Below are 27,894 nucleotides of genomic sequence, written 5' to 3'. Positions count from 1 at the left end.
CTGCTCGGGCTCAGCCCGCGGGCTGCGCTCCCCTTTCCCAAGGGACCATTCCAGGGAACCTCCTGCAGATCCCGGCCCAGGGACAGCAACTGGAGCCTGGCAGCTGAGGGCAGTGCACTGCGGGCAAGTTCTCCAGGCTGCCAGAGGAAACCAGGTCAGACTCTTCTCTCCCACCTTCATCAGGGCCCCCTCATTGGGGGAACCTGGTTATTGATTTTGGGGGCAGAACTGAGGTCTGTAGGGAATTCAAACCTATAAACACTGTGGGAAAAGGGAGGGAATATTGAAAGGAGTGTCCTGCTGAAGGAATCCAGCAGCTCAGTGATATCAACTGACACCTGAGAGTCCAGCTCAGATCCATACCAAAGCCATTTGCTCTCTGATATTTCCATGGGCAATCCTCTCCTACTCCAATTGTTTTTCTGCTCCAGCTCTGTCATTTCCACAGCCAGGAAGGAGGTATCTCCCTGGCTTTTGTGCCAGGCACACAGGACCAGGCTCCCACATCCTCCCTGCCATCTGTCCTGTCCCTCACCCCTCCCTGTGCTGCTCCACATGGAAGCTGTGGGTGGGAAAAGATGGAAAAGCCACGTTTGGGGGACAGCAGTGTTGCTCTGGTGTGTCTGTTTGTCAGCCCTGCAGCTGTGTGAGGGCAGGAGAAGCAGCAGAGGTGTCACCATGAGCACTTTGTCCCCTGGCACGGAGGGAGCCAGCCCTGCCTGCTGGAGCCAGCCCGGTGGGAAGGCATCCCAGGGGAGCTGGAATGAGGAGAGCCACGACAACTGGAGCCAGTGTGACAGCAGGCAGTGGAGCAAAGTGCCTGTCCCACTGCTGCTGCTGCTGCTGTGCCTGTGTGGGATGGTGGGAATGGGGCTGTGCTCTGGCTCCTCAGCTTCTGCATCCACAGGAACCCCATCACCCCCTGTGTGCTCAGCCTGCCCATGGCTGGCTCCACCTTCCTGCTCTCCATCACCATCAGCCTGGGGATATTTTCTGTCCCAGAGAGCTTCTGCCACCAGCTGGGCTCGTGGGCTGTGACAGCTGGGCTGAAGCTCGCCATCCTCTTGGCTTTCACTGCTGCTGTCTCCTCTCTGACAGCCCTCAGTGCTGTCACAGCTCTGTTTGTCCTCCCGTGTCCTGCTGGCCCTGCCATGGCTCCCAGTGCTTCCCGGTGCTCCTGTGTGCCCTGCTCTGGCTGCTCTCCTTGCTGCTCACTGCCACCCTCCATTGCTGCCCTTTGGTGCCCATGGCCTTGGTGCTGAGCTGCCCCTTCTCAGTGCTCAGCCTGCCCTGTTCTGCTCTGGCCCTGCTGGCCAGGCTCCTGTGCTGCTCATGGAAACAGCTCCCAGGGAAGCTCTGTGCCCTGCTCCTGCTGCTCCTGTCATCTCCTTCCCCTTCCTCACTGCTGATTTTGGGCACTGACTCTTGCTGAGGGCGTTTGACTTCTCTGTCTTTGCCCCCAGCCCCTCTCTCCTGCTCACCTGTGCCCAGAGCAGTGCCCTCCCTCTGAGTGACTGCCTGGCTGGGAGCTGTGCAAAGGAATTCACCCCCTCTGGTAGTGTTGCCTTGCAGAGGGCTTTTGAGGCTTTTGTGCCAGAGCCAGGGCATAGGGACAACACAGGGGAGTCATCATCAAGTGGAATAATCATGAAACACAGTCATCACAATATAGAACAATAAAATATCCAGTGTTGGAAGGGAGCTACAAGCACCATGGAGTTGAGCTCCTGGCCCTGCACAGGACATGCCAACAATCCCAGCCTGTGCCTGAGAGCATTGTCCAAATGCTCCTTGAGCTCTGTCAGGCTGGTGCTGTGTGCAGCAGGGGAACTCCTGCCTGGGGCAGTTGTGAGTGACACAAGGAATTCTCATGGAATGGTTTGTGTTGTGTCCTGGTTTAGGGAAAATTAGGGATAAACCTTCAAATGGGATCCCTCCAGAAAATAAATTTAAGCAGCCCCTCCCCCAGCTGGTTCAAGAAAAGATTTCCTGAGAGAAAAGTGGAAAAAACAGTTTATTTAACAAGCAAAGTATTCACAAGCATAAAAAATGAAAGCAATATTAAAGCAATAAAATCTCTTGGTGTTCTGAAGAGTTGGCAAATTCAGCAAGTCCTTGTTGTGGAGTGCAGTTTGGCTCACTCAGTCCCTTATCAGTCCCTCTGGTGCTGGAAAATGCCGCGTCCCAGGCCCTGGTGGGCCACAGGTGTGAGCTCCCGGTGCTCTTCTGGGTTTTCAGTTCAGAGCAGGTTTGAACAGTTCCAAGCGAAAGGAAAACCACAGTCCTGTGAACATTCTGCAGAAGAGCAGCATAACCCCCTAATTTCTGTGCAATTAAGTGGTCCAAGCATCTGGTAATGGGAATTTCCATATTCCATGTACTTTCTGGTACAGGCACACGAGATCAGTGGAGTTCACCATCGACCCTGCACTTTTCTCAGAAATATTCAGTTCTGGAATTGAAGACTGTGAGACATTCCCACTGAAAGGATGAGGGAATGTTGCTGTCCCTCCCCAGCTCTGCAGCCCTACCTGGTGTCCCTTCCCATCAGCTGGGAATGCAGGGCTGGCTCTGCTGGACAGAAGGGGAAGGATGCTCTCTGTGATCCCAACCCCTCTCCTGCCATCCAGAGGCACCAGCCCTGCAGGGATTTGGGAAATCACTGCCACCCTGTGCTGGGTGTGTCCCCAGGGATTAAGGTGTCCCATTCTTTGCAGGCAAGAACTCCCTGAAAACACCATGGAACTCATCTGCTGAGCCAAAGGAGATGGAGTTCATTCCCTGGGGCTGAGGCCATGAGGGTCATTGCATGGGGAATAGAGCTGGGGAACAGCACTGAGCCCAGCTGCACTGCTTGGAGCCATGTGGATCCAGGACGGAGGAGGAAAGCCATGCTCCAGTGTGCTCCCTGCAGAGCATCCCACAAAAATCACCCAAGGCAATGCCTGCGCTCCTTTCCCTTGCAGGAATACAACAGTAAAGGCCGGGCGATCCTGTGGATATTGATTAGTAAGGAGGTTCAAGGAAACTCTCAGCCTCTGTGCTGAGGTTATTTAGCACAGCAGTGGAAGGGATCAGCAGGCTCAGATCCCCGTGTCCATGGTGGGATCATTGCTGTGGGCAGTGTTTTCTCTTGGCTCCTCAAAGACCCTCTGGAGGGAGAGCTGGAGGGACCTTATGGAGCAGGGCCTCCTGCACCTCCCTGCCAAGAAGTAGATGAAGGGTTTGATGGTGCTGTGGATGCAGGCGAGCAGGAAAACAACCTGAGAGGGCACAGCGATGTAACCGAGCTGCTGCAAGAAATTCCAGAGGCTGAGGAAGAGAATGAAGAGCGCCATAAGAAAGATAACGATGTTGCGCCTCTTGGGTTGCTGCTGCTGGGAGCCCCACTTGGCCTTAATGAAATCAATTGTGCCAGAAATGACCACAGGTGCAACAAAGAGGAGCAGGAAGATGGTGTACATGGAGATGAAATTTGCCTGACAGTTCTCCCTGCACGAGAATGTCACCATCAACATGACAGCAAAGAGAAGAGTGAAGGCCAACCTCTGGACACTGATCAGCACCGGCCTCGGGCACTCGGGAAGCTCCCTGCGGCAGCAGAGCCAGCAGATCTTGCACATATACAGCATAGTGCTGTTGACTATCAGCCACAACAGCCCTATGTAGTAGGACATCGCTGATGCAGCGAAAAGGAAATTCAGGTAAGGCAGGGGCAGAATAGGAGAGCAGGACACGTCCTCCACCAGCAGCAGGAGGGCGGAGAGGACTGCAAAGAGGAGGTAAACGAAGTCAATGACAGCAACGTAAAAGATGCCAGAGTTCCTGCTTTTCAGGCTGAGGAGGCCGATGACAGCCCCATTCCCAGCCAGCCCACAGAGGCAGATGAGCAGTGTCACACTGTGTATGGCCACGCTGGTGACATCTGTCTCACATAGGTCATCTCCTTCAGTGGGTGAGGCAGGAGATGGGGACACGGTGGTCACCTCCATGGATGGACGCTGGGCAGGCAGTGGGATGTGGCCCTGGCTGTGGTCAGAGTGGATGGGCAGTCAGTGCTTGGAGAATCCAGGGATGGACCATGCAGCTCCTGAGCAGCTCCCTGCAGTGGGAAGGATTCAGTGGGGAGGAGTGAGATGTGCAGGGGAGGAGGGCAGTGGGAATGGTGGGGTGGGAGAGGGAGGTGGGAGGGTTCAGCTGCTGTGCAGGGGATTGATAAGTAGGAGACAATAAAAACTTGTAACTCTTTTGAAGTTGCTTATACACTAACTGGGCAAATATATAAAAATATTTAAATATGTGGACCGTGGGTGATAACCATGGCTGGAGCCAGTGCAGAAACAAATAAGGAGGTCAGCATTATTTTTAGTGCAAGTTCTGTAACAAGAAGCAAGAGCACATGGCCAAAGGAAAAGTTCAAGGCAAGGTCACCTTTAATACCAGAGCACTCAGGGAGTACATCCACGAGAAGCCCCTCTCAATGAAACTCCAGGATTATAAAAGGACTCCCACTGGGAAGTGGATGCATGGAAATGAGTACTAGGAAATTGGTGCTTATGTACTAGATAAGAAAAACTTTTTAACGTATGGTCAAAAAGAATAAAAACACAGTTGTAAAGTGTCACAACATACAGAAATAAGGAGAGATAAATCTGTGTGTCCTGCTGCTTAATACTTCCTTTGGTAGCAACATTAGTTGTTTTTAGGAACTTTATTCTGTCTGATTTTGGTATCACACCTCATCCCTATCTCCACCCCAATCTACATGCCATGCCATGCCATGCCATCCCATCGCGATGGGTTCCCAGTTCCTGGCCTCTCCCTGGCTGCAGGTGTGGCCTGTTGGGCTCTGCTGCTGTCCAGTGGCAGATTTGGGATTGGTGGCACCCAGAGCCCTCCTGCCCCCTCCAGCCCCTGTCTGCCTGATGCCTTGGGCTGGCTCCCTGGAACAGAGGCCAGAGCAGGTGAAGAGAATAAAAGGAGGCATTGATGAAAGGCCTTCAAAAGGTTCACCTTGGGCTCTCCAAGCCTCCAAGAGGGGCTGCACCCAAAATGGGCAATGATCATGAGTTTTTCAGACAGATATAAGTTTGGTCCATTCACAAATCAGGGGTTAATCCTTCAATTACAGCTTCAGGTAATGAAGTCATTTAGTCCCAGTTTGCCCTCCCTCAATTCAATTTTGTCTGTACTTTTCTTGGTCTGAGGCAGTAGAGTGTCCTTGAATTTCAGGCCTAGAGAGATTGGTTTGTCTGACCAAAATGTGCAGACAGTTAACTAACACTGTCCATGGAGTTTAGAGTAATGCACTAATGCAGTACAGGATATGAAAAATAGAAAGGCTAAAATCCTAAGGCATCATGCCCCTCTGACATCCTCTAGGAATTCCCCCCAGGCTGCCTTCCCCTCCAGACAGCCCCGCTCCTCTCCTGCCCCACTCAGGAGCCCCAGCAGTGTTTCTGCTCCTCCTGGCAATTCCATGCTTCTGCAGCGCAATGAACAGCAGTGGAGCCATCCCTGTAGCGCCTCTTGTTTGTGTCCAGAGGAGATTGGGGGGCTGGAGAGCAGGGATGGAGCTGGGGAGGGGCATCTCCAAGAGAAAGACGGCCCCAAAGCCTTCCGGGGCAGGCTGGGGTGAGCAGCCCGTGGGGAGGGAGTGGAGCCTGAGGCCTGGGGCTGGGAGGGATGGGAAGGACGGGAGGTGGGTGGGCTGCATGGGGAGTGGGATGGGAGGGTGGTGTGGGAGGGGTGGGACATGATGGAGCTGCTGGGAAGATGTGGTGGGAAGGTGTGGGGTGTGGTGGGGCTGGAGAGAAGGTGTGGGGTGTGGTGGGTCTGGAGAGAAGGTGTGGGGTGTGGTGGGGCTGGTGGCCTCAGGGAAGCCACAGGGAGGGGGGTGATGCCCCGTGGAGCCCATGGTGACAAACACAGGTGTCACCCTGCTCCTGGAAGGGGGTGGCTGTGCTGAGGATCACGGCCTCCTCCTCTCCTTGCTGCTGCACCACCTGAGCCTGCTGAGGGAGCATCTGAAGGTAGTGGAGAGGAAGAATTTCTGAAGGCAGATACACCTTTGCACCTGGCTCACATCATAAAAATTAAAGATGTTTAGAGAGATCTCTGCTGTGACACTCACAGAGCACTCGGGGTGGGGAATGCTGAGCCCCTGAGCCATTGTGTCTGTGCCAGCCCAGCTCTGGGCACTGGGGATCATGGTTGCTGCAGGGAGCACAAGCCATGGCTGTGTCCCCTCTGACACCAAAACATTTAGGTATCACTGCCAAAATGTGTTACAATTGTGATAAATAGGTATTATTCGTGCTGATAAAAATTGAAACAGTAATCAATATTGATATAGTAATCAATATTTGGGAATAATAAAATAGTTATAAGTTGTAATGCCAAAGAAGAGAGGGAGAGGAGGGGCTCCACCCCCCCCTTCCCAGCAGATGTTCTCAAGGACCACAGGAAAGAAGCTGAAGATACAGCTGCTAAAAATTAGCAAAAAGGGAAGGAGAACCTGGTTGGGTCCCAGAAAATGCTAATTATAAGGGATTTATTGCCTTGATATGTAGATATAGTGATACGTTAGTCTTGGCTTACATTGTACTGGCTTGATGCGCATCTGTAACCCAAAGGTGAATTAAAGGACAAAGAGGAAGAGAAGAGGCCTTTGTCCAAAATGACCCTCAAAGACTTGTGCAACCACCAAACTAAGTGGTGGTGCATGCGCGGTAAAGGTGGTAATGAGGGCGGAGATAGAAAAGTGACGAACCGAAAGTAGCAGGAGATGGCGTTTTCACATTGCATATAAGGGGTGATTTTAACTTGGCAAGCTTGTACGTGAGGTTGCAAGGGTCCCAGAACCCTGCACTCCGTACCCCGCGGTTATTTTTTCCTTATGCGCTATTAGTGGAACCAAATTATCCCTTATTTATATATTTTTTATACTATTCAATTAAAATTGCTGCTGCATTAAATATTGCTTGGGCTTTTTTATGAGGGGATAATTGGGCAAACATAACACTATACTAACAATTTTGAGTCAAAAATGTAAACATATAGGAAATATATTTGCCATTGATAGGTTCCAGAAACAACAATTTTCAGGCATTTTTATACACTGTAATATCCAAGATTTTAAATAGATAGTCCCAAAAGTGCTCCAAATTTTTTACATCATGGTAAAGGTGTTTTGTTTGTTTTAATTACTACCAGAATATGTCACACCGCTTAGGTTAATGGATAACCTGCATTTTTTTCCAGCTAAACAATGTTTTAATTAATTTGATGTTCTGGTTAGACAATTCCCACTAATTAAGTTTTATGAGGTCTGCAAGCCTAGGAAATGGCTCTCGTATTGCCATTACAATTTATCTCTTACAATTTATTATGACTTCTGGTATGTATAGTCCTCTGAAATCCTAATTCTCTCAAGATATCATTCTTATTACATGATGTCCAATTAATTTCTATTTTTATGAAAATCATTAAAAATACTTTATTGAATTCTATTCTCTAGCTGTTGAATAAGTTCTCTAAGGGCCATAGGTCGATAGAGTTTTCTACTGACACTCAGCCAATCAGATCTAAATCAAAACCAGCTAAAAAACCACAGTCAAATAAGCCTTGACTAATTAAACATAGTTCATTACAGAAATTTCAAAACCATCACGGAATTCCTGGCTAACTACCTCTCTGTCCCCTCCCTCCAGCCACATTCCCGGCTGGCAGCAGCAGCCAGAGGAAGCCGGGAAGCGCTGGCAGAGGGGGCAAAGGCAGCTCAGGGTTCACGCTGCTGTTTATTGATATCAGACCTAAGCGAGATGCAGGAACAAGGTGCCAGGGGAATTTTGGGGTCACAGCCATGTTGGGAAGGATTATTTTGGGGGTTAAGTGCTCTAGGACCCGTGAGGGAGGAGCAAATCCATGCTCCAATGTGCTCTGTGCAGAGCATCCCTCCCAAATGGCCCTTTTCAGTGCCTGTGCTCCCTTTTCCTGCAGGAATAAGGGTGGGAGGGTGATCCTAAGTCACTGCCCCATGGTCCTGCATGGGGGCACTTGAGGGGTTCAACAGGCTCAGACCCCCCTGTCCATGGTGGCATCATTACTGGGGGCAGTGCTCCCTTCTGGCTCCTCAAACACCTTCTGGAGGCACTCCCTGAGGGACCCCATGGAGCAGCGCCTCCAGCACTTTGTTACTGAGATGTAGATGAGGGGGTTGATGCTGCTGTGCATGCAGGCAAACAGGAGAACAACCCGGGGGGACACAGTGGTGTAGCCGAGCTGCTGCAGGAAATTCCAGAGACTGAGGGGGAGAGTGAGGAGCACAGCCAGGAAGACAATGATGTCAAGGCTCTTGGATTGCTGCTGCTGGGAGCTACCCTTGAAGTGAATGAAGAGGATTGTGCTGGAAATGACCATGGATGGAGCAAAGACGAGGAAGTTGAGGATGTACAGGGAGATGAGAGCTCCCTGGCAGAGCTTGTGTTCCTGTGACTGGCACAGGGAATTCACCACAGAAATGGCAGCGATGGCAGTGATGGAAAGGGCCCAAAGCATGGCATTGACCACCACCCATGAGAGGCCCTGGGTAAGGTGGCAGAAGAGCCCAGGTGGGCAGAGCATGGACCTGCCCCTCTCGATGCTGATGCCGTCAGCCGGTACAGCCCTACGCTGTGGAACATCGGGAAGAGGAGGAAAAGGAAGCGTATGGATGCTGGGGGCATGATGGAGGAGCAGGAGAAATCCTCCAGCAGGAAGAGCAGAGCGGAGGGGACCATGAAGATGAGGAAGAGGAAGTTGATGATGGCCAGGTCAAGGATGTAGGTAGTGATGGGTTTCATGGTGTCCCTCTGGATGTGGAACCTGAGGACCCAGAGCACAGCCCCGTTCCCAGCCAGCCCGCAGAGGCAGATGAGCAGGCTCACACTGTGTGTGGCCACGCTGGTGACATCTGTCTCACACAGATCATCTCCTTCAGTGGATTAGTTGGCAGCGGGGGACATGATGTTCATCCCCTGGATGGACGCTGGGCAGGCAGTGGGATGTGGCCCCTGGCTGTGGTCAGAGTGGATGGGCAGTCAGTGCTTGGAGAATCCAGGGATGGACCATGTGGCTCCTCAGCAGCTCCCTGCAGTGGGAAGGATGCAGGAGGAGGAGGACTGGGGAGGTGGGAGAGTGCAGGGGAGGAGGGTAGTGGAACTTGTGGCTTGTGAGAGGGAGGTGGGAGGTTTGGGCTGGTTAGCAGGAGGTTGATAAATAACACAGAGAATGAACATTTTCAGTTCTTCTGAAGTTTTTCAAAAGCAAAGTGGCCAAAATTTTAAAGGATGTGTTATAGATAGATAATGGGATGATTGGCTCTCACAGTAAAGGGATTAATATTGTATGAATACTAAGAGAAGTTTTATTGATATATAGTTATGTTATTGTAGTCTGTTGTTTAGATGTCCCCTGTTCTCCCCATAGTCCCCTTCTCTCCCCTCTGCACTGTTTCCATCAGAGAGCCTGAGTCATCTAGGACAGGTGGAAAGAAGGGCTGTACAAAAGTTTGTTGCTGGAGGGGGAAGAGTTGCAGCATGAGAACACCTGGCCCTCCAGTCAAGCTGCAGGAAAGCAGGCTCCAGCAATAAACACAAAGAAGGGCTGACTGACAGACTTTGGGAGGGGCCAGGTTTAGCTGATGCAACCCCCGGGGTATCAAAGGTGAAGCATCCATCTTGAAGATCAGCCAGCCACGTGGTGGGCAGCCATGAGGGAAGCTCCCAGGCCTGCTTCTCCTTATTTAGTCCTTTTGTTGCATTTTTTGTTAAGGTTTATTAAAACTTCAGAAATTTAAAATGTGGGTGGTTGTTTCTCACAGGATGTAAAGGCTGGCACACAGGATGGCAAACATGGCAGGAACCAGTGCAGAAACAGATCAGGAGGCCTGCAGTGATTTTGGGGCAAATTCTGGAGGAAGAAACAACAGTGCTTGGTCATAGGAAAAGTTCAAGGCAAGGGCACCTTTAATGTGGCCACCAGAGAGACCCCACTTAATAAACCTCCAGGATCATAAAAGGGCTTCCAGGAGGAGGTGGATGCATGGAAATGAATTCTAGGAAAATGGTGTTTGTGTATTAGATAAAAAAAAAAAACTTTTTAATGCCTACATCTGGTTCTAATGTGTGGGAACTCAGCACAGCATTCCTGATGTGCAGAGTCACCGAGACAACCCTTGGGGGGCTCGGAAGTCCTGGAACGTTGCCAGAAGTGTTTGGTGGTTGGACTTTGATCCTGCACAGGAAGCAACACCTGTATGAGGATGGGAGGATCACACGGGGATAAATGGTGAAGGGATAGATTAATTATAGAGTGAAAACACAGGTTTTAGAATCTCGGTACAGGGGGGTTCTCGGGGACAAGATGGAGGAATTAGGGTGTGTCCTGTCCTTCTTCTTCTTCTTCTTGTCATCCATCTTTGGTGGTGATGGTGGCACTTTGAGATTGGTTCTTACTGAATGTGCACTTGTCAATAAGGGTGAAAGGTATTGGGGAGAAAAGGTAAATATATGACACGTAGTTTTTGGTATAAAGATATGTGACCGCCCTGAGGGCAGTCAGTGTGCTCATGGCTGGCTTGCTGTGGGGACCTCTGTCGGGCCGGGAGAAAATATTGTAGATAAGAATTAATAAACAACACTGAAGAACTGAAAAACCTGAAGACTCCTTTGGTCCTTTGGAGCGCGGGCTGCCCCAAAGCCATCCAGAGCCTTTCCAGGCCATTAGAACAGCCGAGGAACGGGACACTAATGGATTAATACCCTGTTGTAAAGTCTCACCATATACATAACACAAGGAGAGATCCCTCTGTGTCCTGTGCAGGTCAATGATTGCTCATGCTTTGAACTGTGTCATAAAGTTTGTTCTGGCCCATTTCAGTATTAGGATGCAGATGGGATGCACAGGAGGAGAGAGAGGAGATGAGGAGGACACTGCGGTCACCGGGAGAGGGTGTCAGGAACAGAGCAGCTGCTGCAGGAGAGGAAGGTGGGGTAGGGAGGAAGGCAAACATTCCACTGTCCTGTTCCCTGTGGGGCAGCAGCAGGCAAAGGGGTCTGTGCAGATCAGCGGCGCTTCCTGGTCCCTCTTGCTCCTTTGGGATCCATGTCCTAAAGCGGCTCCTGCCAGGTCAGGGACATGGAGGAGAAAGTGTCCAGGTCACCAGGAGCTCCCCATTCCCATCCTGCTGGCTCCTCTCTGTGCCCTGTCCTGTTGTTGCTCCCCAAGGCTTGGCGCAGTCATGGGGGGAGTGGGGTAATCAAAAATTGCAACTTTGCCTACTTCAGAAATTGAGTTCCTCTGAGGTGTTTATGTTGGGTGTGGGTTTTTTTTGGTATATTTTTTTTCCTACAGCGGATGTGGGTTTTTTCAGATGCTCTAAATGAATTTTTGTGATTGGCTCCTCTTTCTCTCCTGATGAGAAACACTCCATCTCTGCAGAGTGTCCCATTCTCCAATTGCCTTCCGTCTCTAGATAGGTTCCTACCATTCCTCATTTCTCTTCCCCAAGGGGTCATTGTCCCTCCAGCAGCAGAGGGATTCTGGTGGTGCTGGTGGCACTGGCAGTGCAGGCAGTGCTGCTGAGGCAGCTGGGTGCTTGTCATAAACAACTCCTGTTCCGGAAAGGTCTCTGAGATCATTGCAAAAACATGCTCTGGGCTGAGGAAGCACAGCTGAGTGGCTTGCTCCTATCCCGATCCCATCCTCATCCCCGCTCTCCATTCTCACCCCATCCTATCACATCCCACAGGTTTCCCAGACGAAGCCGTTCTGCACTCGGAGCGTGGCCTGTCAGGCTCTGCTCTCCTCCGGTGGGGAGATTTGGGGTTGTCGGCATGCAGCCCCCCTCCAACCCGCTCCGAGCCTCTCCTGACCCCTCCAAAACCGCCTCGAACAGCACACACCATCCCCGGTGCCCCCTTTTCACCCCAAACAGCCCTGATCCTGCCATGATCCTTCTGGGACCCTCTGCAGTGTCCCTGCTCATCCTGGCCATAGGGTTCTAGGACCCAGGAGGGAGGAGGAAAGCCCAGCTCCGATGTGCTCCTCAGGATCACACAGGATGATAAACGTGGCTGTAGCCAGTGCAGAAACAGATTTGGAGGCCTGCAGTGGTTCTGGGGCAAGTTCTGTAACAAAAAGCAAGAGCACATGGCCAAAGGAAAAGTTCAAGGCAAGGTCACTTTAATGTCTCAGAGAATACAACCACCAGAGACACCCTCTGAACGATCCTCCAGGATCAGGGAAGGACTTGGAGAAGGAGGTGGATGCCTTTGAATGGGTCCTAGGAATGTGATGTTTATGTAATAGATAGCAAACACATTAATGACTGTGTGTGGTTACGATGGATAAAACCCCTGTTGTAAAATCTCACGGCACAGACATCAGGGAGAGAACCTTCTGTGCAGGTAGGGAATTCCTGCTTCCTAATGCTTCCCAATGCTTCCCATTGTGTTAGAAAGTTTATTTCAGCTGATTCAATGACAGATGGAATGCACAGGGCAGGGAAGGGGTGGCTTGGGAGGGCCCAGCTGTCACCAGGAGAGGGTGTCAGGAACAGAGCAGCTGCTGGAGGAGAGGAAGGTGGGGTAGGGAGGAAGGCAAACATTCCACTGACCTGTTCCCTGTGGGGCAGCAGCAGGCAAAGGGCTCTGTGCAGATCAGCGGCGCTTCCTGGTCCCTCTTGCTCCTTTGGGATCCATGTCCTAAAGCGGCTCCTGCCAGGTCAGGGACATGGAGGAGAAAGTGTCCAGGTCACCAGGAGCTCCCCATTCCCATCCTGCTGGCTCCTCTCTGTGCCCTGTCCTGTTGTTGCTCCCCAAGGCTTGGCGCAGTCATGGGGGGAGTGGGGTAATCAAAAATTGCAACTTTGCCTACTTCAGAAATTGAGTTCCTCTGAGGTGTTTATGTTGGGTGTGGGTTTTTTTTGGTATATTTTTTTTCCTACAGCGGATGTGGGTTTTTTCAGATGCTCTAAATGAATTTTTGTGATTGGCTCCTCTTTCTCTCCTGATGAGAAACACTCCATCTCTGCAGAGTGTCCCATTCTCCAATTGCCTTCCGTCTCTAGATAGGTTCCTACCATTCCTCATTTCTCTTCCCCAAGGGGTCATTGTCCCTCCAGCAGCAGAGGGATTCTGGTGGTGCTGGTGGCACTGGCAGTGCAGGCAGTGCTGCTGAGGCAGCTGGGTGCTTGTCATAAACAACTCCTGTTCCGGAAAGGTCTCTGAGATCATTGCAAAAACATGCTCTGGGCTGAGGAAGCACAGCTGAGTGGCTTGCTCCTATCCCGATCCCATCCTCATCCCCGCTCTCCATTCTCACCCCATCCTATCACATCCCACAGGTTTCCCAGACGAAGCCGTTCTGCACTCGGAGCGTGGCCTGTCAGGCTCTGCTCTCCTCCGGTGGGGAGATTTGGGGTTGTCGGCATGCAGCCCCCCTCCAACCCGCTCCGAGCCTCTCCTGACCCCTCCAAAACCGCCTCGAACAGCACACACCATCCCCGGTGCCCCCTTTTCACCCCAAACAGCCCTGATCCTGCCATGATCCTTCTGGGACCCTCTGCAGTGTCCCTGCTCATCCTGGCCATAGGGTTCTAGGACCCAGGAGGGAGGAGGAAAGCCCAGCTCCGATGTGCTCCTCAGGATCACACAGGATGATAAACGTGGCTGTAGCCAGTGCAGAAACAGATTTGGAGGCCTGCAGTGGTTCTGGGGCAAGTTCTGTAACAAAAAGCAAGAGCACATGGCCAAAGGAAAAGTTCAAGGCAAGGTCACTTTAATGTCTCAGAGAATACAACCACCAGAGACACCCTCTGAACGATCCTCCAGGATCAGGGAAGGACTTGGAGAAGGAGGTGGATGCCTTTGAATGGGTCCTAGGAATGTGATGTTTATGTAATAGATAGCAAACACATTAATGACTGTGTGTGGTTACGATGGATAAAACCCCTGTTGTAAAATCTCACGGCACAGACATCAGGGAGAGAACCTTCTGTGCAGGTAGGGAATTCCTGCTTCCTAATGCTTCCCAATGCTTCCCATTGTGTTAGAAAGTTTATTTCAGCTGATTCAATGACAGATGGAATGCACAGGGCAGGGAAGGGGTGGCTTGGGAGGGCCCAGCTGTCACCAGGAGAGGGTGTCAGGAACAGAGCAGCTGCTGGAGGAGAGGAAGGTGGGGTAGGGAGGAAGGCAAACATTCCACTGACCTGTTCCCTGTGGGGCAGCAGCAGGCAAAGGGCTCTGTGCAGATCAGCGGCGCTTCCTGGTCCCTCTTGCTCCTTTGGGATCCATGTCCTAAAGCGGCTCCTGCCAGGTCAGGGACATGAAGGAAAAAGTGCCCAGCTCACCAGGAGCTCCCCATTCCCGTCCTGCTGGCTCCTCTCTGTGCCCTGTCCTGTTGTTGCTCCCCAAGGCTTGGTTGAATCACATGGGAGTGGGGAAGTCAAAAATTGTAACTTTACCTGCTTCAGAAATTCAGTTCGTCTGAGTCATTTATCATGTATGTGGTTTTTGGTTTCTTTTTATTTTTTTTTTTTTGTCTTCAGAGGAAGTAGCTTTTCTCAGAAGCTCTAAATGAAATTTTTTGTGATTGTGTCCTCATTCCCTCTTGCTGAAAAACACTCTTCCCTGCAGAGTGTCCCATTGTGCATCTGCCTTCCCTCACCTGACAGGGTTTTATCATTCCTCGTTTCTCTTGCCTGAGGGGTCATTGTCCCTGCAGCACCAGCTGGTGGTGCCGGTGGCACAGAAATGCTGCTGGCAGTGCTAGCAGTGCGGGTGAGGCAGCTGGGTGCTTCTCAGAAACAACTCCTGTTCCGGGAAGGGCTCTGAGATCATTGCAAAAACATGCTCTGGTCCCAAGGAAGCACAGTTGAGCTGCTTCCTCCTCCTATCCTGATCCCATCGTCATCCCTGCTCCCCATCCCCATCCCCATCCCACCCCACTCCCCATCCTCACCCCATCCTATCACATCCCACAGCTTTCCCAGATGGAGCTGTTCCCCCAATCTGAGCGTGGCCTGTCAGGCTCTGCTCTACTCCAGTGGGGAGATTTGTGATTGCCGGCATCCAGACCCCCTCCAACCCACTCTGAGCCTCTCCTGACCCCTTCAAAACTGCCTGCAACACCCCAGTCCATCTCTGGGGACCCCTGTGCCCCGGAAGAGCCCCGATCCTTCCCCGCTCCACCAGCGAGCCCTGGCAGTGTCTCTGCTCCTCCTGGCCATGGGGTTCTTAGACCCAGGAGGCAGGAGGAAAGCCCAGCTCCAATGTGCTCCAGAGCAGGACAGAGGATGGTAAATGTGGCTGGAGCCAGTGCAGAAATGGATTTGGAGGCCTGCAGTGGTTGGGGGCAAGTTCTGTAACAAGCAGCAAGAGCACGTGGCCAAAGGAAAAGTTCAAGGTACGGTAACCTTAAATATCAGAGCACTCAGTGAATACAATCACCAGAGACCCCTCCGAATGATCCTCCAGGGCCAGGAACGGACTTGGAGAAGGAGGTGGATGCATGGAAATGAGTATGGGGTGTGGTGGGGCTGGAGAGAAGGTGTGGGATGTGGTGGGGCTGGAGAGAAGGTGTGGGGTGTGGTGGGGGTGGAGAGAAGGTGTGGGGTGTTGTGGGGCTGGTGGCCTCAGGGAAGCCCCAGGGAGGGGGGTGATGCCCTGTAGAGCCCATGGTGACAAACACAGGTGTCACCCTGCTCCTGGAAGGGGGTGGCTGTGCTGAGGATCACGGCCTCCTCCTCTCCTTGCTGCTGCACCACCTGAGCCTGCTGAGGGAACAGCTGAAGGCAGTGGAGAGGAAGAAGTTCTGAAGGCAGACACACCTTTGCACCTGGCTCACAAAACTAAAAATTAAAGATCTTTGAGGAGATCTCTGCTGTGACACTCACAGAGCACTCGAGGTGGGGTGGGGAATGCTGAGCCCCTGGGCCCTCGTGTCCTTGCCAGCCCAGCTCTGGGCACTGGGGATAATGGTTGCTGAAGGGAGCACAAGCCATGGCTGTTTCCCCTCTGACATCACAAAGTTTAAGTCTAAAATCAAAAGTGTATTAGACTAATAATAATTTTGAGTTGAAATTGTGAACATATTGGAAGTTTATTTGCTATACTTATATACAAAGAAACAACAATTTTCAGGCATTTTTATACACTATAATAGTCAAGATTTTTAATAGATTCTCCTCTTAGTGCTCCCAATTTATTATATTATGATATTGGTGTTTTGTTTGTTTTAATTCCTACCAGAACATGCCCTCCATCTTAGTTTAATGAATAACCTGTTTTTTCCCAGGCAAACAGTGTTTCGTAGGCAGTGCTTCAATGCCGGTGAAGAAACCCCTTGCCCTGTCTCCCTGCACTGTCGCTGGGAATGAGCGAGGGCCTGGGGAAAAAAAAGTGCTTTAAAATTTTTTATTACTTCTCATTATCATCCTCTGACTCTGTATATAATAAATTTCTTTATTACCATTTAATTTGAACCCATTTTCTATTCGTGCAAAGTTTTTTCTCCCAGTCCTCATCTCAACTCACAAGCCCTTTGTTAATTTTTGTTTCCCTCTCCTCTGCCCAGCTGAGAGCAGGAGAAGGTGAATGAACGGCTTTCGTGGGTGCCTGGCATTTGGCCAGTGCCAAACCACGACAGGCTTGCAGCAGGTTATCAGCATCAGAGCCCACATTTCTTACTGACAGTACCCTTGATGATGCAGTAAAAGCTATTGGAGACCAGATGTTGGGGTGCTGGGGTGCCGCTTGCAACCCTTCACCAGAGCTCATCCTCCTCCTCCTCAGCCTTGGGAATACTTGTGGTTGTTTTTTCCTGATCTCACCTTTTGCAAGCAGGGACACCTTCCACTAGACCGGGCTGCTTCAAAACCCCATCCAGCCTGGCCTGGAACACCTCCAGGGATGGGGAGGGCAGAGCATCTCTGGGAACCTGTGCCAGGGCCTCTTCACCCTGACAGGGAGGAATTTCTTCCCAATATTCCCCCTAACTCTGTTCTCTGGCAGTGGGAAGCCATTCTGCCTTGTCCTGTCAGTTCAGGCCTTTGTCCAACGCGCCTCTCCAGTTCTTGGAGCCTCTTTAGGCCCTGGAAGGGGCTCTAAGGTCTCCCTGAAGCCTTCCCTTCTCCAGGCTGAACAGCCCAAGCTCAGAGACCTCAGAGAAGCCACAGGGAGGGGGTTGATGCCCTGTGGAGACAACGGTGACAAACACAGATGTCACCCTGCTCCTGGAAGGGGGTGGCTGTGCTGAGGAGCACGGACTCCTCCTCCCCTTGGAGCTGCACCATCTGAGCCTGCTGAGGGAGAGGCCAAAGCCAGGGCAGAGGAAGAATTTCTGAAGGCACAAAACCACCAGCAAGGAAATCAGTAAAAAACAGCTTTATTATTAAGCAAACCAACGTGCTATCCCTATTTGTGTGTTTGTGTGTATTCAAGGGCATATGACAAAAGGACAGCGTGGGTAAGGATTAAAAGGAAAATAGCTTAAATGCTTTCCAACACTCAAACAGTACTTCACTTACAGCTTAAACTTATCAATTCAGAAGAGCAATATCACTTAGCAGCTTTTAACCCTATTTATGCCTGATAGAGAGAGCAGCATTTCTGCCACATTTGCCAGAGCAGATGCAGACGTGTGTGCACACAGCCAGCCAGGCAGGCAGAGTGAGTGCAAGGTGCCTGTGAGCAATTGCCCTGGCAGGCAGTGAAATGCTCCCTGTGGATCCCTTTGCATCTCCTCCCTGGGCCAAGGGCTGGGCCTGGAGCCCTGGCGGGATGGGCCCAGGAGCCGCCGGCGTTCGGGGATCAGCCCAGGGCAGCAGCCGGGAGAGATCCCAGCTGGGAGAGGCCCCAGTGCCAGGGAGCTTCTGCTCAGCGCTGCTGGGCCCAGCAGAGCTCCAAGGCTGTCCTTTGGGGCCGCTGCTCACAGGGCCCCAAGGCATGGGCGGCACTCACAGCAATGGCTCAGCCTGGCCACACTTGGGGCCGGCAGCTTCCTGGGACAGTGGCAGAGCAGGGATGCTGTGGCATCCAGGGCAGTACAATAATTTGCAAGGCTGTTGATAAAAGCCCAGGAGGTGGTTGGACAGCAGCAATTGCTGGGACCAGAGGGTGTTTCTGATCAGCGCCACAGGAGCTGAGCCCAGGGGCTGCTCCTCAAGGCTGAGGCCTAAGGAGCCTTTCTGAGATCCCAGTGCAGCCTGATTTTAGGAAAATTGATCCACAAACATCAGAGGTTTATGTACGAACAGGAGACTCAGGAGTCCTTTGACTTTATTTGAGTAAAGGTAGAGGCTATGAGGCATTCCCCTGGGATCTCTCCAATTTTTGTGAGGGCACAGCCTCCCTTTTTGTTCTAATTTCCTGGGTGCGTTTCCCTACTCTCTTTCCCCACTGGCCCAGGTACTTGAGAGGTACAGACTCCCCTATACACCTGACACTAAAGAGTTCCCTCTTATGTATAACCCACCCTTTCAATTTTTAATTCTTACACAATTTAGGGGTTTTTCTTCCCCATTCTTTCTTTCACGTTTTGATGTCTAATTTCATTTATCAGCATACCTAAAGTTTCTTTGTAAATGGAAATATCTTCTTCCATTCATCAATCAGTGGAATCCTTCCCATTGTTTCTTTTATCTCCCAGTGCTAGTTGTATCTGCCAGCAGACCCACAGCATGTTTGTAAAGACAAATCCGCCATTGCTCTCATTGGAAAGGGGTTGGGTGATGCACCAGCACAGGGAGGGTGACACTTTAGATATTTATTCATCAGGTGAATTAAGCAGTCCCTCAGCCACAGTCCCAGAGTCCCTCAGTAGTGCAGCGGGAAGATTCAACAGGCTCAGAGCACTGTGTCCATGGCAGGATCATGGCTGTGGGCAGTGTCTGTCTCCTCAAAGACCCTCTGGAGGGAGAGCTGGAGGGACCCCACAGAGCAGGGCCTCCAGCACCTCCCCACCAGGAAGTAGATGAAGGGTTTGATGGTGCTGTGGATGCAGGCGAGCAGGAAAACAACCTGGGAGGAAACAATGGTGTAGCCAAGGTACTGCAGTAAATTCCAGAGGCTGAGGGGCAGAGTGAAGAGCACAATGAGGCAGATAACAATGTTGAGTCTCTTGGGTTGCTGCTGATGGGAGCCAGGCTTGACCTTAATGAAGAGGATTGTGCTGGAAATGAGCACGATGGGAGCACAGAGGAGAAGGCTGAAGGCATCCACAGAGATGAGAGACACCCAGCAGTGCTCAGATAGCTGGACAAAACACAGAGAAATCATGGTGGCAAAGACAGTGATGAAAGTGATGAGCAGGACAAGCACCACCCATGACAGGTGTTGGGGACGCTGGCAGCAGAGCCAGAGCGGGAAGTGGATGGAGCGGCACCTCAGGATGCTGATGCATGTCAGTGTGTACAGACAAAAGGTGTGTGACACCAGTGGCACCCTGAAAAGAAACCACACATACTGCAAGGGCATGATGATAGAGCAGGACACATTCCCCAGCAGGAAGAGCAGAGGGGAGGGCAACAGAATAAGGAGGAAGAGGAAGTCCAGAAGAGTCAGCACGAGAATGTAAAGGATGGTGCTGTTCCTGGACAAACAGCGGGAGCCAAGGAGCCAGAGCACAGTCCCGTTCCCAGCCAGCCCACAGAGGCAGATGAGCAGTGTCACACTGTGTATGGCCACGCTGGTGACATCTGTCTCACAGAGATCATCTCTTTCAGTGGGTGAGGCAGGAGATGGGGACATAGTGGTCACCTCCATGGATGGACGCTGGGCAGGCAGTGGGATGTGGCCCCTGGCTGTGGTCAGAGTGAATGGGCAGTCAGGGCTTGGAGAATCCAGAGATGGACCATGTGGCTCCTCAGCAGCTCCCTGCAGTGGGAAGGATTCAGTGGGGAGGAGTGAGGTGGGAGGGTTGGGCTGTTCAGCAGGAGATGTGGTAGGGAAGCACAGGGCAGAGGAGGGGGGAGCTGGGGAGGGCACTGCGGTCACCTGGAGAGGGTGTCAGGAACAGAGCAGCTGCTGCAGGAGAGGAAGGTGGGGTAGGGAGGAAGGCAAACATTGCACTGACCTGTTCCCTGTGGGGCAGCAGCAGGCAAAGGGCTCTGTGCAGATCAGCGGCGCTTCCTGGTCCCTCTTGCTCCTTTGGGATCCATGTCCTAAAGCGGCTCCTGGCAGGTCAGGGACATGAAGGAGAAAGTGCCCAGGTCACCAGGAGCTCCCCATTCCCGTCCTGCTGGCTCCTCTCTCTGTGCCCTGTCCTGGTGTTGATCCCCAAGGCTCAATGGGGTCATAGGGCAGGTGAAAGTTGTTTTATAACTTCAGCTACGTCAGAGCTCCACTCCCTCAGAGTTATTTATCTTGATTATTTTTTTTTTCTTGACCCCAAAGGAATTGGCTTTTGTCAAAAGTCCACATGAAGAACTGTGAAAGTGGCTCCTCATTTTCTTCTCATTAGAAACACTCCTTCCCTGCACAATGTCCCATTCTCCAACTGTCTTCTCTCTACCATTCCTTATTTCTCTTCCCTGAGGGGTCATTGTCCCTCCAGCAGCAGAGGGATGCTGGTGGTGCTGGTGGCACTGGAATGCTGCTGGCAGTGCTGGCAGTGCTGGTGGAGTGTCTGGCTGCTTGTCAGAAACTGCTCCCATTCTGGGAAGAGCTCCAGAACCATTGCCAAAGCTAGCCCTTTGCCCAACGAAGCAAAACTGAGGCAAGAATTCCCATTTTTGCATTCTCACCCAGGCTTGCAAAGCTCAAGGTAAGGACAGCACTCAGTTGCTTGCAGCCAGGCTATCAGCACTTGGAGCCCACCCTAATTACTGCCAATCCCCTTGATGATGCAGTGAAAGCTATCAGGGACCAGGGTGCTGTGAACTCCCTGCCAGCCCTTCACCAGAGCTGCTCCTGCTCCTCCTCAATCCTGGGAACACTTGAGGTTGTTTGTGACACCTGATCCCAGACTGTCCCTTTGCAAGCAGAGATAACTGCCGCTATGCCAGATTGCTCCAAACCCCATCCAGCCTGGCCTTGGGGACTTTCAGGGATCCAGGGACAGCCAAAGCCTCACAGGGCAGCCTGTGCCAGGGCCTCAGCACCCTCACAGGGAAGGATTTCTTCCCTATATCCAATCTGACCCCACCCTCTGTCACTGGGAAGCCATTGCCCCTTGTCCTGTCACTCCATGCCCTTGTCCAAAATGCCTCTCCACCAGTTCTAGAGCCCCATCAGCTCCTGGATCATGAAGTTTTTGCCCTTGAAAGGATTGGGCTGGTGAGGGGATTTGAGATTCCATAGCTGGGGACACAAACACGGTGTCAGCAGGAAGAGAGGTGACAGTTCTGGTCCCAGGGCCAGCAGTTTCCAGCAGGAGCATCCCAGATCCCTGAGGCACATGTCAACCTGGGTAGGAATCATCTCACCCCAGCTTTCCAGGAATTCCTTGGAATTCTCTGTAGGCTGCTGCCTGACTGCAAAGGGAGGATGTAGAGGATGTAGCGGATGACTCAAGGGAAACCTGCAACTTTCTAAGGATTAAAGCCCAGAGAGCAGCATGGATTTGCCTCTTCTCGGAAGAAATGCCATTGCTGACATCCTAAATCATCCCTCTGCTGTGTGCCAGGCCTCCAGCTGAGCCAAAGAATTTTTTATTGCATAAATCTTCTTGGAAACTGTGTGGTGAAGGTGAAGTACCTCTGAAATTGTGGCATACACATGGCAAAACTAGATTTGAATCAGAAATCAAACTTTAAGAGGACATTTGTAGTGCAGGGTCCTTAGGATCCACCTCAGGAATGACAGGGAGCAAGTTAAGGCAGTTCAAAAGACAAGATTTCAAGATTGAAGTTGCTATAAAATAGAAGCTGAGATGGAGCCCAAGTGCTTTGGGCACAGGTGTGGTTGCTGAGGCTCTCTCCCGTTGCTCATTTCCCAGGCAGAGTGAAGAGCAGCTGAGGAGCAGAGCCCTGAGCCCGTGGCAGGCTCTGAGGCAGCTGCCTGTGTGTGAGAGCCCTGGAGAACACGAGGCAGCACGGAGAGCAGGGGCTGTGGCAGGAGCTGGGACAGAGCCCGCGCCGGACGCTGCTCGGGCTCAGCCCGCGGGCTGCGCTCCCCTTTCCCAAGGGACCATTCCAGGGAACCTCCTGCAGATCCCGGCCCAGGGACAGCAGCTGGAGCCTGGCAGCTGAGGGCAGTGCACTGCGGGCAAGTTCTCCAGGCTGCCAGAGGAAACCAGGTCAGACTCTTCTCTTCCACCTTCACCAGGGCCCCCTCATTGGGTGGAACCTGGTTATTGATTTTGGGGGCAGAACTGAGGTCTGTAGGGAATTCAAAGCTATAAATAGTGTGGGAAAATGGAGGGAATATTGTAATGAGTGTCCTGCTGAAGGAATCCAGCATCTCAGTGATATCAACTGATACCTGAGAGTCCAGCTCAGATCCATCCCAAAGCCATTTGCTCTCTGGTACCTCCATGGGCAATCCTCTCCTTCTCCAATTGTTTTCCTGCTCCAGCTCTGTCATTTCCACAGCCAGGAAGGAGGCATGTCCCTGGCTTTTGTGCCAGACACGCCAGACCAGGCTGCCACATCCTCCTTGCCATCTGTCCTGTCCCTCACCCCTCCCTGTGCTGCTCCACATGGAAGCTGTGGGTGGGAAAAGATGGAAAAGTCACGTTTGGGGGACAGCAGCGTTGCTCTGGTGTTTCTGTTTGTCAGCCCTGCAGCTGTGTGAGGGCAGGAGAAGCAGCAGAGGTGTCACCATGAGCACTTTGTCCCCTGGCACGGAGGGAGCCAGCCCTGCCTGCTGGAGCCAGCCCAGTGGGAAGGCATCCCAGGGGAGCTGGAATGAGGAGAGCCACGACAACTGGAGCCAGTGTGACAGCAGGCAGTGGAGCAAATTGCCTGTCCCGCTGCTGCTGCTGCTGCTGCTGTGCCTGTGTGGGATGGTGGGAATGGGGCTGTGCTCTGGCTCCTCAGCTTCTGCATCCACAGGAACCCCATCACCCCCTGTGTGCTCAGCCTGGCCATGGCTGGCTCCACCTTCCTGCTCTCCATCACCATCAGCCTGGGGATATTTTCTGTCCCAGAGAGCTTCTGCCACCAGCTGGGCTCGTGGGCTGTGCCAGCTGGGCTGAAGGTCCCCATCCTCTTGGCTTTCACTGCTGCTGTCTCCTCTCTGACAGCCCTCAGTGCTGTCACAACTCTGTTTGTCCTCCCGTGTCCTGCTGGCCCTGCCACGGCTCCCAGTGCTTCCCGGTGCTCCTGTGTGCCCTGCTCTGGCTGCTCTCCTTGCTGCTCACTGCCACCCTCCATTGCTGCCCTTTGGTGCCCATGGCCTTGGTGCTGAGCTGCCCCTTCTCAGTGCTCAGCCTGCCCTGTTCTGCTCTGGCCCTGCTGGCCAGGCTCCTGTGCTGCTCATGGAAACAGCTCCCAGGGAAGCTCTGTGCCCTGCTCCTGCTGCTCCTGTCATCTCCTTCCCCTTCTTCACTGCTGATTTTGGGCACTGGCTCTTGCTGAGGGCGTTTGACTTCTCTGTCTTTGCCCCCAGCCCCTCTCTCCTGCTCACCTGTGCCCAGAGCAGTGCCCTCCCTCTGACTGACTGCCTGGCTGGGAGCTGTGCAAAGGAATTCACCCCCTCTGGTAGTGCTGCCTTGCAGAGGGCTTGTGAGGCTTTAGTGCCAGAGCCAGGGCATAGGGACAACCCAGTGGAACCATCATCAGGTGGAATCATCATGAAACAGAATCATCACAATATAGAACAGTAAAATATCCAGTCTTGGAAATTATCTCTACGGGTCTTGGTGTTGAGCTCCTGGCCCTGCACAGGACATGCCAATAATCCCAGCCTGTGCCTGAGAGCCTTGTCCAAATGCTCCTTGAGCTCTGTCAGGCTGGTGCTGTGTGCAGCAGGGGAACTCCTGCCTGGGACAGTTGTGGGTGCCACGAGGAATCCTCATGGAATGGTTTTGGTTGTGTCCTCTGGTTTATGGAAAATTTAGGAGGAAACCTTGAAATGGGATCCCTCTAGAAAACAAATTCAAGCAGCTCCCCTTCCCCAGCTGGTTCAGGAAAAGATTTCCTGAGAGAAAAGTTGAAAAAACTGTTTATTTAACAAGGAGATATTCACAAGCATAAGAAATGAAAACAATATGAAACAATAAAATCTCTTGCTGTTCTGAAGAGTTGGCAAATTCAGACAGTCCTTGTTGTGGAGTGTAGGTTGGCTCACTCAGTCCCTTATCAGTCCCTCTGGTGCTGGAAAATGCCGCATCCCAGGCCCCGGTGGGCCACAGGTGTGAGCTCCTGGTGCTCTTCTGGGTTTTCAGTCCAGAGCAGGTTTGAACAGTTCCAAGCCAAAGGAAAACCACAGTCCAGGGAACTTCTCTGCCTCAGCCAGCTGAAAAAAGCCTAAAAACAAAGGAGAGCTCTGTGCTGCATGTCTGTGCTGCAGACAGCACGGTCTGGGAGGAGGAATGGGGAGGAGTGAGCGCAGCTTCTGAAAACAAACTGCAGCATCTGCTCTGCCCCTCTTTGCTCAAGAACAAGTCTGAAATGTGCAAAACCTATTTCTGGGCTAAACAGATGAATGGGGATGCAATTCAGCTCATAAAGTCACCCAGGACAAATTGGAAGGAACGGTAGAGATAATCTCATTTCATCTCTCCTTCTTCCATGGGCAGGGACCGCCAGGAAACATTTTGCTTTGAAGTCTTGCTCTTTTGAAAGGAAGTTCAGGTAGGGAGTGGCCTGGGTGACAGTGGAGACAAGGAACATGCTGGGAAGCAGAAAAAGTACATGGAAGGGTAATGGTCCTTCTGCATTTGCCTTGGGAGGGACGCCCTTGCTGAATTGTTTTTCCCTGAACAAGGGGTTCCACCATGGAAAGTTTTGACTTTCGAATGGACAGGAAATGGGAGTCAAGGAGAGAAAAACCATCTCAAAAGTCAAAGTCTCTTCTGTTAATTATTACCAACTCTGTTAAGAAATGGTCGTTGGGTGTTTAACCTCATGTGTGTCTACAAATCCTGACTGCACACATGACTTTCATTCTCACTTCCCTTCCCAGAATCAGTGGCATGTTCGTTTTCCCTGGATTTAGGGCATTGGGAAAAGGAGGGACAAATTTCCCCTGAGCAAGAGATGTGGATGCTGCCCAGGTCTCTCCCAGGAGGAATCAGGAGCTCTTGGCACTGCCAACATCATCCCAAGCATTGCAGGTACGCGCCTTAGGAAGGGCTCTGGTAGCTCTGGTATGAGACAGGTGCCTGCCCTGCTCCCAGAGCAGCCAGAGGCTTTAGAATGGGATAAAAGAAGGAAATGAGCCGTTTTGGACAGTGTTTTACCAAAGCAGGCCCTGCAGTGAAGTTTGGATGTTATTTATTCCACAAATTCTGAGCCAGGAATTACCGCTCTGGAAACAAAGATCAGGAGATGCTGGGCTGTGGCTGGAGCTGCTGTGCAGAGTGGCTGTGCAGCTCCTCCTGAGGGTGGCCAGGTTCAGGATGGAGGTGCTCAAGGGCTTCCCTGGACACTGATGCTGGGGAACCAGAGCATGGATGGCCCCATTCTGCAGAACAGCAGCATAACCCCCTAATTTCTGTGCAATTCAATGGTCCAAGTATCTGGTGATGGGAATTTCCATGTTTAAAGCTCTTTTTGTTCACCTGTTCCAGGCTACAGTAGAGTTCACCCTTCATCCGGCACTTTGATATTCAGAAGGATTCAATTCTGGAATTCACGAATGTGAGACATTCCCACTGAAAGGATAAGGGAATGTTGCTGTCCTACCCCAGCTCTGCAGCCCTACCTGGTGTCCCTTCCCATCAGCTGGGAATGCAGGGCTGGCTGTGCAGGACAGAACGGGAAGGATGCTCCCTGTGATCCCAACCCCTCTCCTGCCATCCAGAGGCACCAGCCCTGCAGGGATTTGGGAAAACCCCATGGCCAAGGCCATGAGGGTCATTGCATGGGGAATAGAGCTGGGGAACAGCACTGAGCCCAGCTGCACTGCTTGGAGCCATGTGGATCCAGGACGGAGGAGGAAAGCCATGATCCAGTGTGCTCCCTGCAGAGCATCCCACAAAAATCACCCAAGGCAATGCTCCTGCTCCCTTCTCCTGCGTGAATACACCACCATGGGGAGGGTGATCCCATGGATATTTATTAATGAGAAGACTCAAGGAAACCCTCAGCCTCTGGCCGAGGTCCTTCAGCAGAGCAGTGGAAGTGATCAGCAGGCTCACATCCCTGTGTCCCTGGGGCATCATCGCTGTGGTCAGTTTTTTCTTTCTGCTCCTCAAAGACCCTCTGGAGGGAATCCCTGAGAGATCGCACTCTACAGAGCCTCCAGCAGCTCGCCATGGAGAAGGGTCTTGTGCACCTCCCTGCCAAGAAGTAGATGAAGGGTTTGATACCGCTGTTGATGCAGGTGAGCAGGAAAACCACCTGTGAGGACACATCGATGTAACCGAGCTGCTGCATAAAATGGCAGACGCTGAGGAGGAGAGTGAGGAGCACAGTGATGACGATAACGATGTCGCGCCTTTTGGGTTGCTGCTGCTGGGAGCCCGACTTGGCCTTAATGAAATCCATTGTGCTGGAAACGAGCATGGGTGCAACAAAGAAGAGGAGGATGAGGGTCTATGTGGAGATGAGAGGCGCACGACAGTACTTCTCCTCGTGTGATGGGCACAGGAAAGTCACTGCAGGAATGACAGCAAAGAGAGCAAAGAAGGCACAAGATTGGACACTTCCGACCACCAACCACATGCGCTCGGGAAGGTCATAGGGGTAGCAGCGCTGGAAGAGGTTGCGCACAAAAAGCACAGGGATACTGCGTATCAGCTGAAACAGCCCCCAGTAGTAGGAGACCACTGACATCCGGAAAAGGAAACTCAGGTACAGAAGGGGCATAATATGAGAGCAGGACACATCCTCCACCAGGAAGAGAAGGGCAGAGAGGACTGTGAAGAGAAGGAAGAGGAAATCAGTGACAGCCAAGTCAAAGATGCCAGAGTTACGGCTTTGCAGGCTGAGGAGGCCGATGACAGCCCCGTTCCCAGCCAGCCCACAGAGGCTGATGAGCAGTGTCACACTGTGGGTGGCCACTCTGGTGACATCTGTCTCACACAGATAATCTCCTTCAGTGGGTGAGGCAGGAGATGGGGACACGGTGGTCACCTCCATGGATGGACGCTGGGCAGGCAGTGGGATGTGGCCCCTGGCTGTGGTCAGGGTGGATGGGCAGTCAGTGCTTGGAGAATCCAGAGATGGACCATGTGGCTCCTCGGCAGCTCCCTGCAGTGGGAAGGATTCAGTGGGGAGGAGTGAGATGTGCAGGGGAGGAGAGCAGTGACAATGGTGGGGTGGGAGAGGAAGATGGGAGGAACAGAGCAGCTGCTGCAGGAGAGGAAGGTGGGGTAGGGAGGAGGGCAAACATTCCACTGACCTGTTCCCTGTGGGGCAGCAGCAGGCAAAGGGGTCTGTGCAGATCAGCGGCGCTTCCTGGTCCCTCTTGCTCCTTTGGGATGCATGTCCTAAAGCGGCTCCTGGCAGGTCAGGGACATGAAGGAGAAAGTGCCCAGCTCACCAGGAGCTCCCCATTCCCCTCCTGCTGGCTCCTCTGTCTGTGCCCTGTCCTTGTGTTGCTCCCCAGCTCTCAGTGCAGTCCCAGGGCAGTCACAAATTGCATCTTGGGCTACATCCAAATGTTGTTTCCTCCAAGACACTTATCTTGGGGTTTTTTGCAACAGAGAAATTGTTTTTTGTCAAAAGGTCCTAAATGAAATATTCTGCACATGGTTTATTTCTTCCTGATTAGGAATATTCCTTCTCAGCTAAATCTCCCA

General features: G+C 52.1%; 2 protein-coding genes and 2 pseudogenes across 2 annotated transcripts; 1 reads left to right on the top strand and 3 right to left on the bottom strand.

Moving 5' to 3' along the window:
* Positions 1-3,083: 3,083 nt before the first annotated feature.
* On the bottom strand, positions 3,084-8,981 carry LOC128937100 (mas-related G-protein coupled receptor member H-like; the record flags this gene model as incomplete). Its single annotated transcript, XM_054276456.1, is given in 3 exon segments — positions 3,084-3,769; positions 8,109-8,651; positions 8,654-8,981. Coding segments are annotated over 3 exon segments (1,557 nt in total), but the record flags the coding sequence as incomplete, so codon positions are not given.
* A 9,909-nt stretch (positions 8,982-18,890) lies between these two features.
* On the bottom strand, positions 18,891-19,808 carry LOC128936984 (mas-related G-protein coupled receptor member H-like). The gene has a single exon (XM_054276298.1). The coding sequence runs from the start codon at positions 19,806-19,808 to the stop codon at positions 18,891-18,893; it is 918 nt and encodes a 305-aa protein (XP_054132273.1).
* Positions 19,809-22,968: 3,160 nt separating this feature from the next.
* On the top strand, positions 22,969-25,793 carry LOC128937099 (mas-related G-protein coupled receptor member D-like; annotated as a pseudogene).
* A 416-nt stretch (positions 25,794-26,209) lies between these two features.
* Positions 26,210-27,232, bottom strand: LOC128937095 (mas-related G-protein coupled receptor member B4-like; annotated as a pseudogene).
* Between the last annotated feature and the right edge of the window lie 662 nt (positions 27,233-27,894).

The sequence above is a fragment of the Melozone crissalis genome, unplaced genomic scaffold, assembly GCF_028551555.1.
Source record: "Melozone crissalis strain CALT ecotype California unplaced genomic scaffold, PUWL_Pcris_2 ptg000018l_1, whole genome shotgun sequence".
In the NCBI taxonomy this organism is placed as follows: domain Eukaryota; kingdom Metazoa; phylum Chordata; class Aves; order Passeriformes; family Passerellidae; genus Melozone; species Melozone crissalis.
Note: the sequence above shows the minus strand (reverse complement) of the source record. Positions and strands in the feature narration are given on the sequence as shown.

Excerpts from the sequence above, each read along its gene's own strand:
- LOC128936984 (XM_054276298.1), bottom strand. The coding sequence starts at position 19,808 with ATGGAGGTGACCACTATGTCCCCATCTCCTGCCTCACCCACTGAAAGA.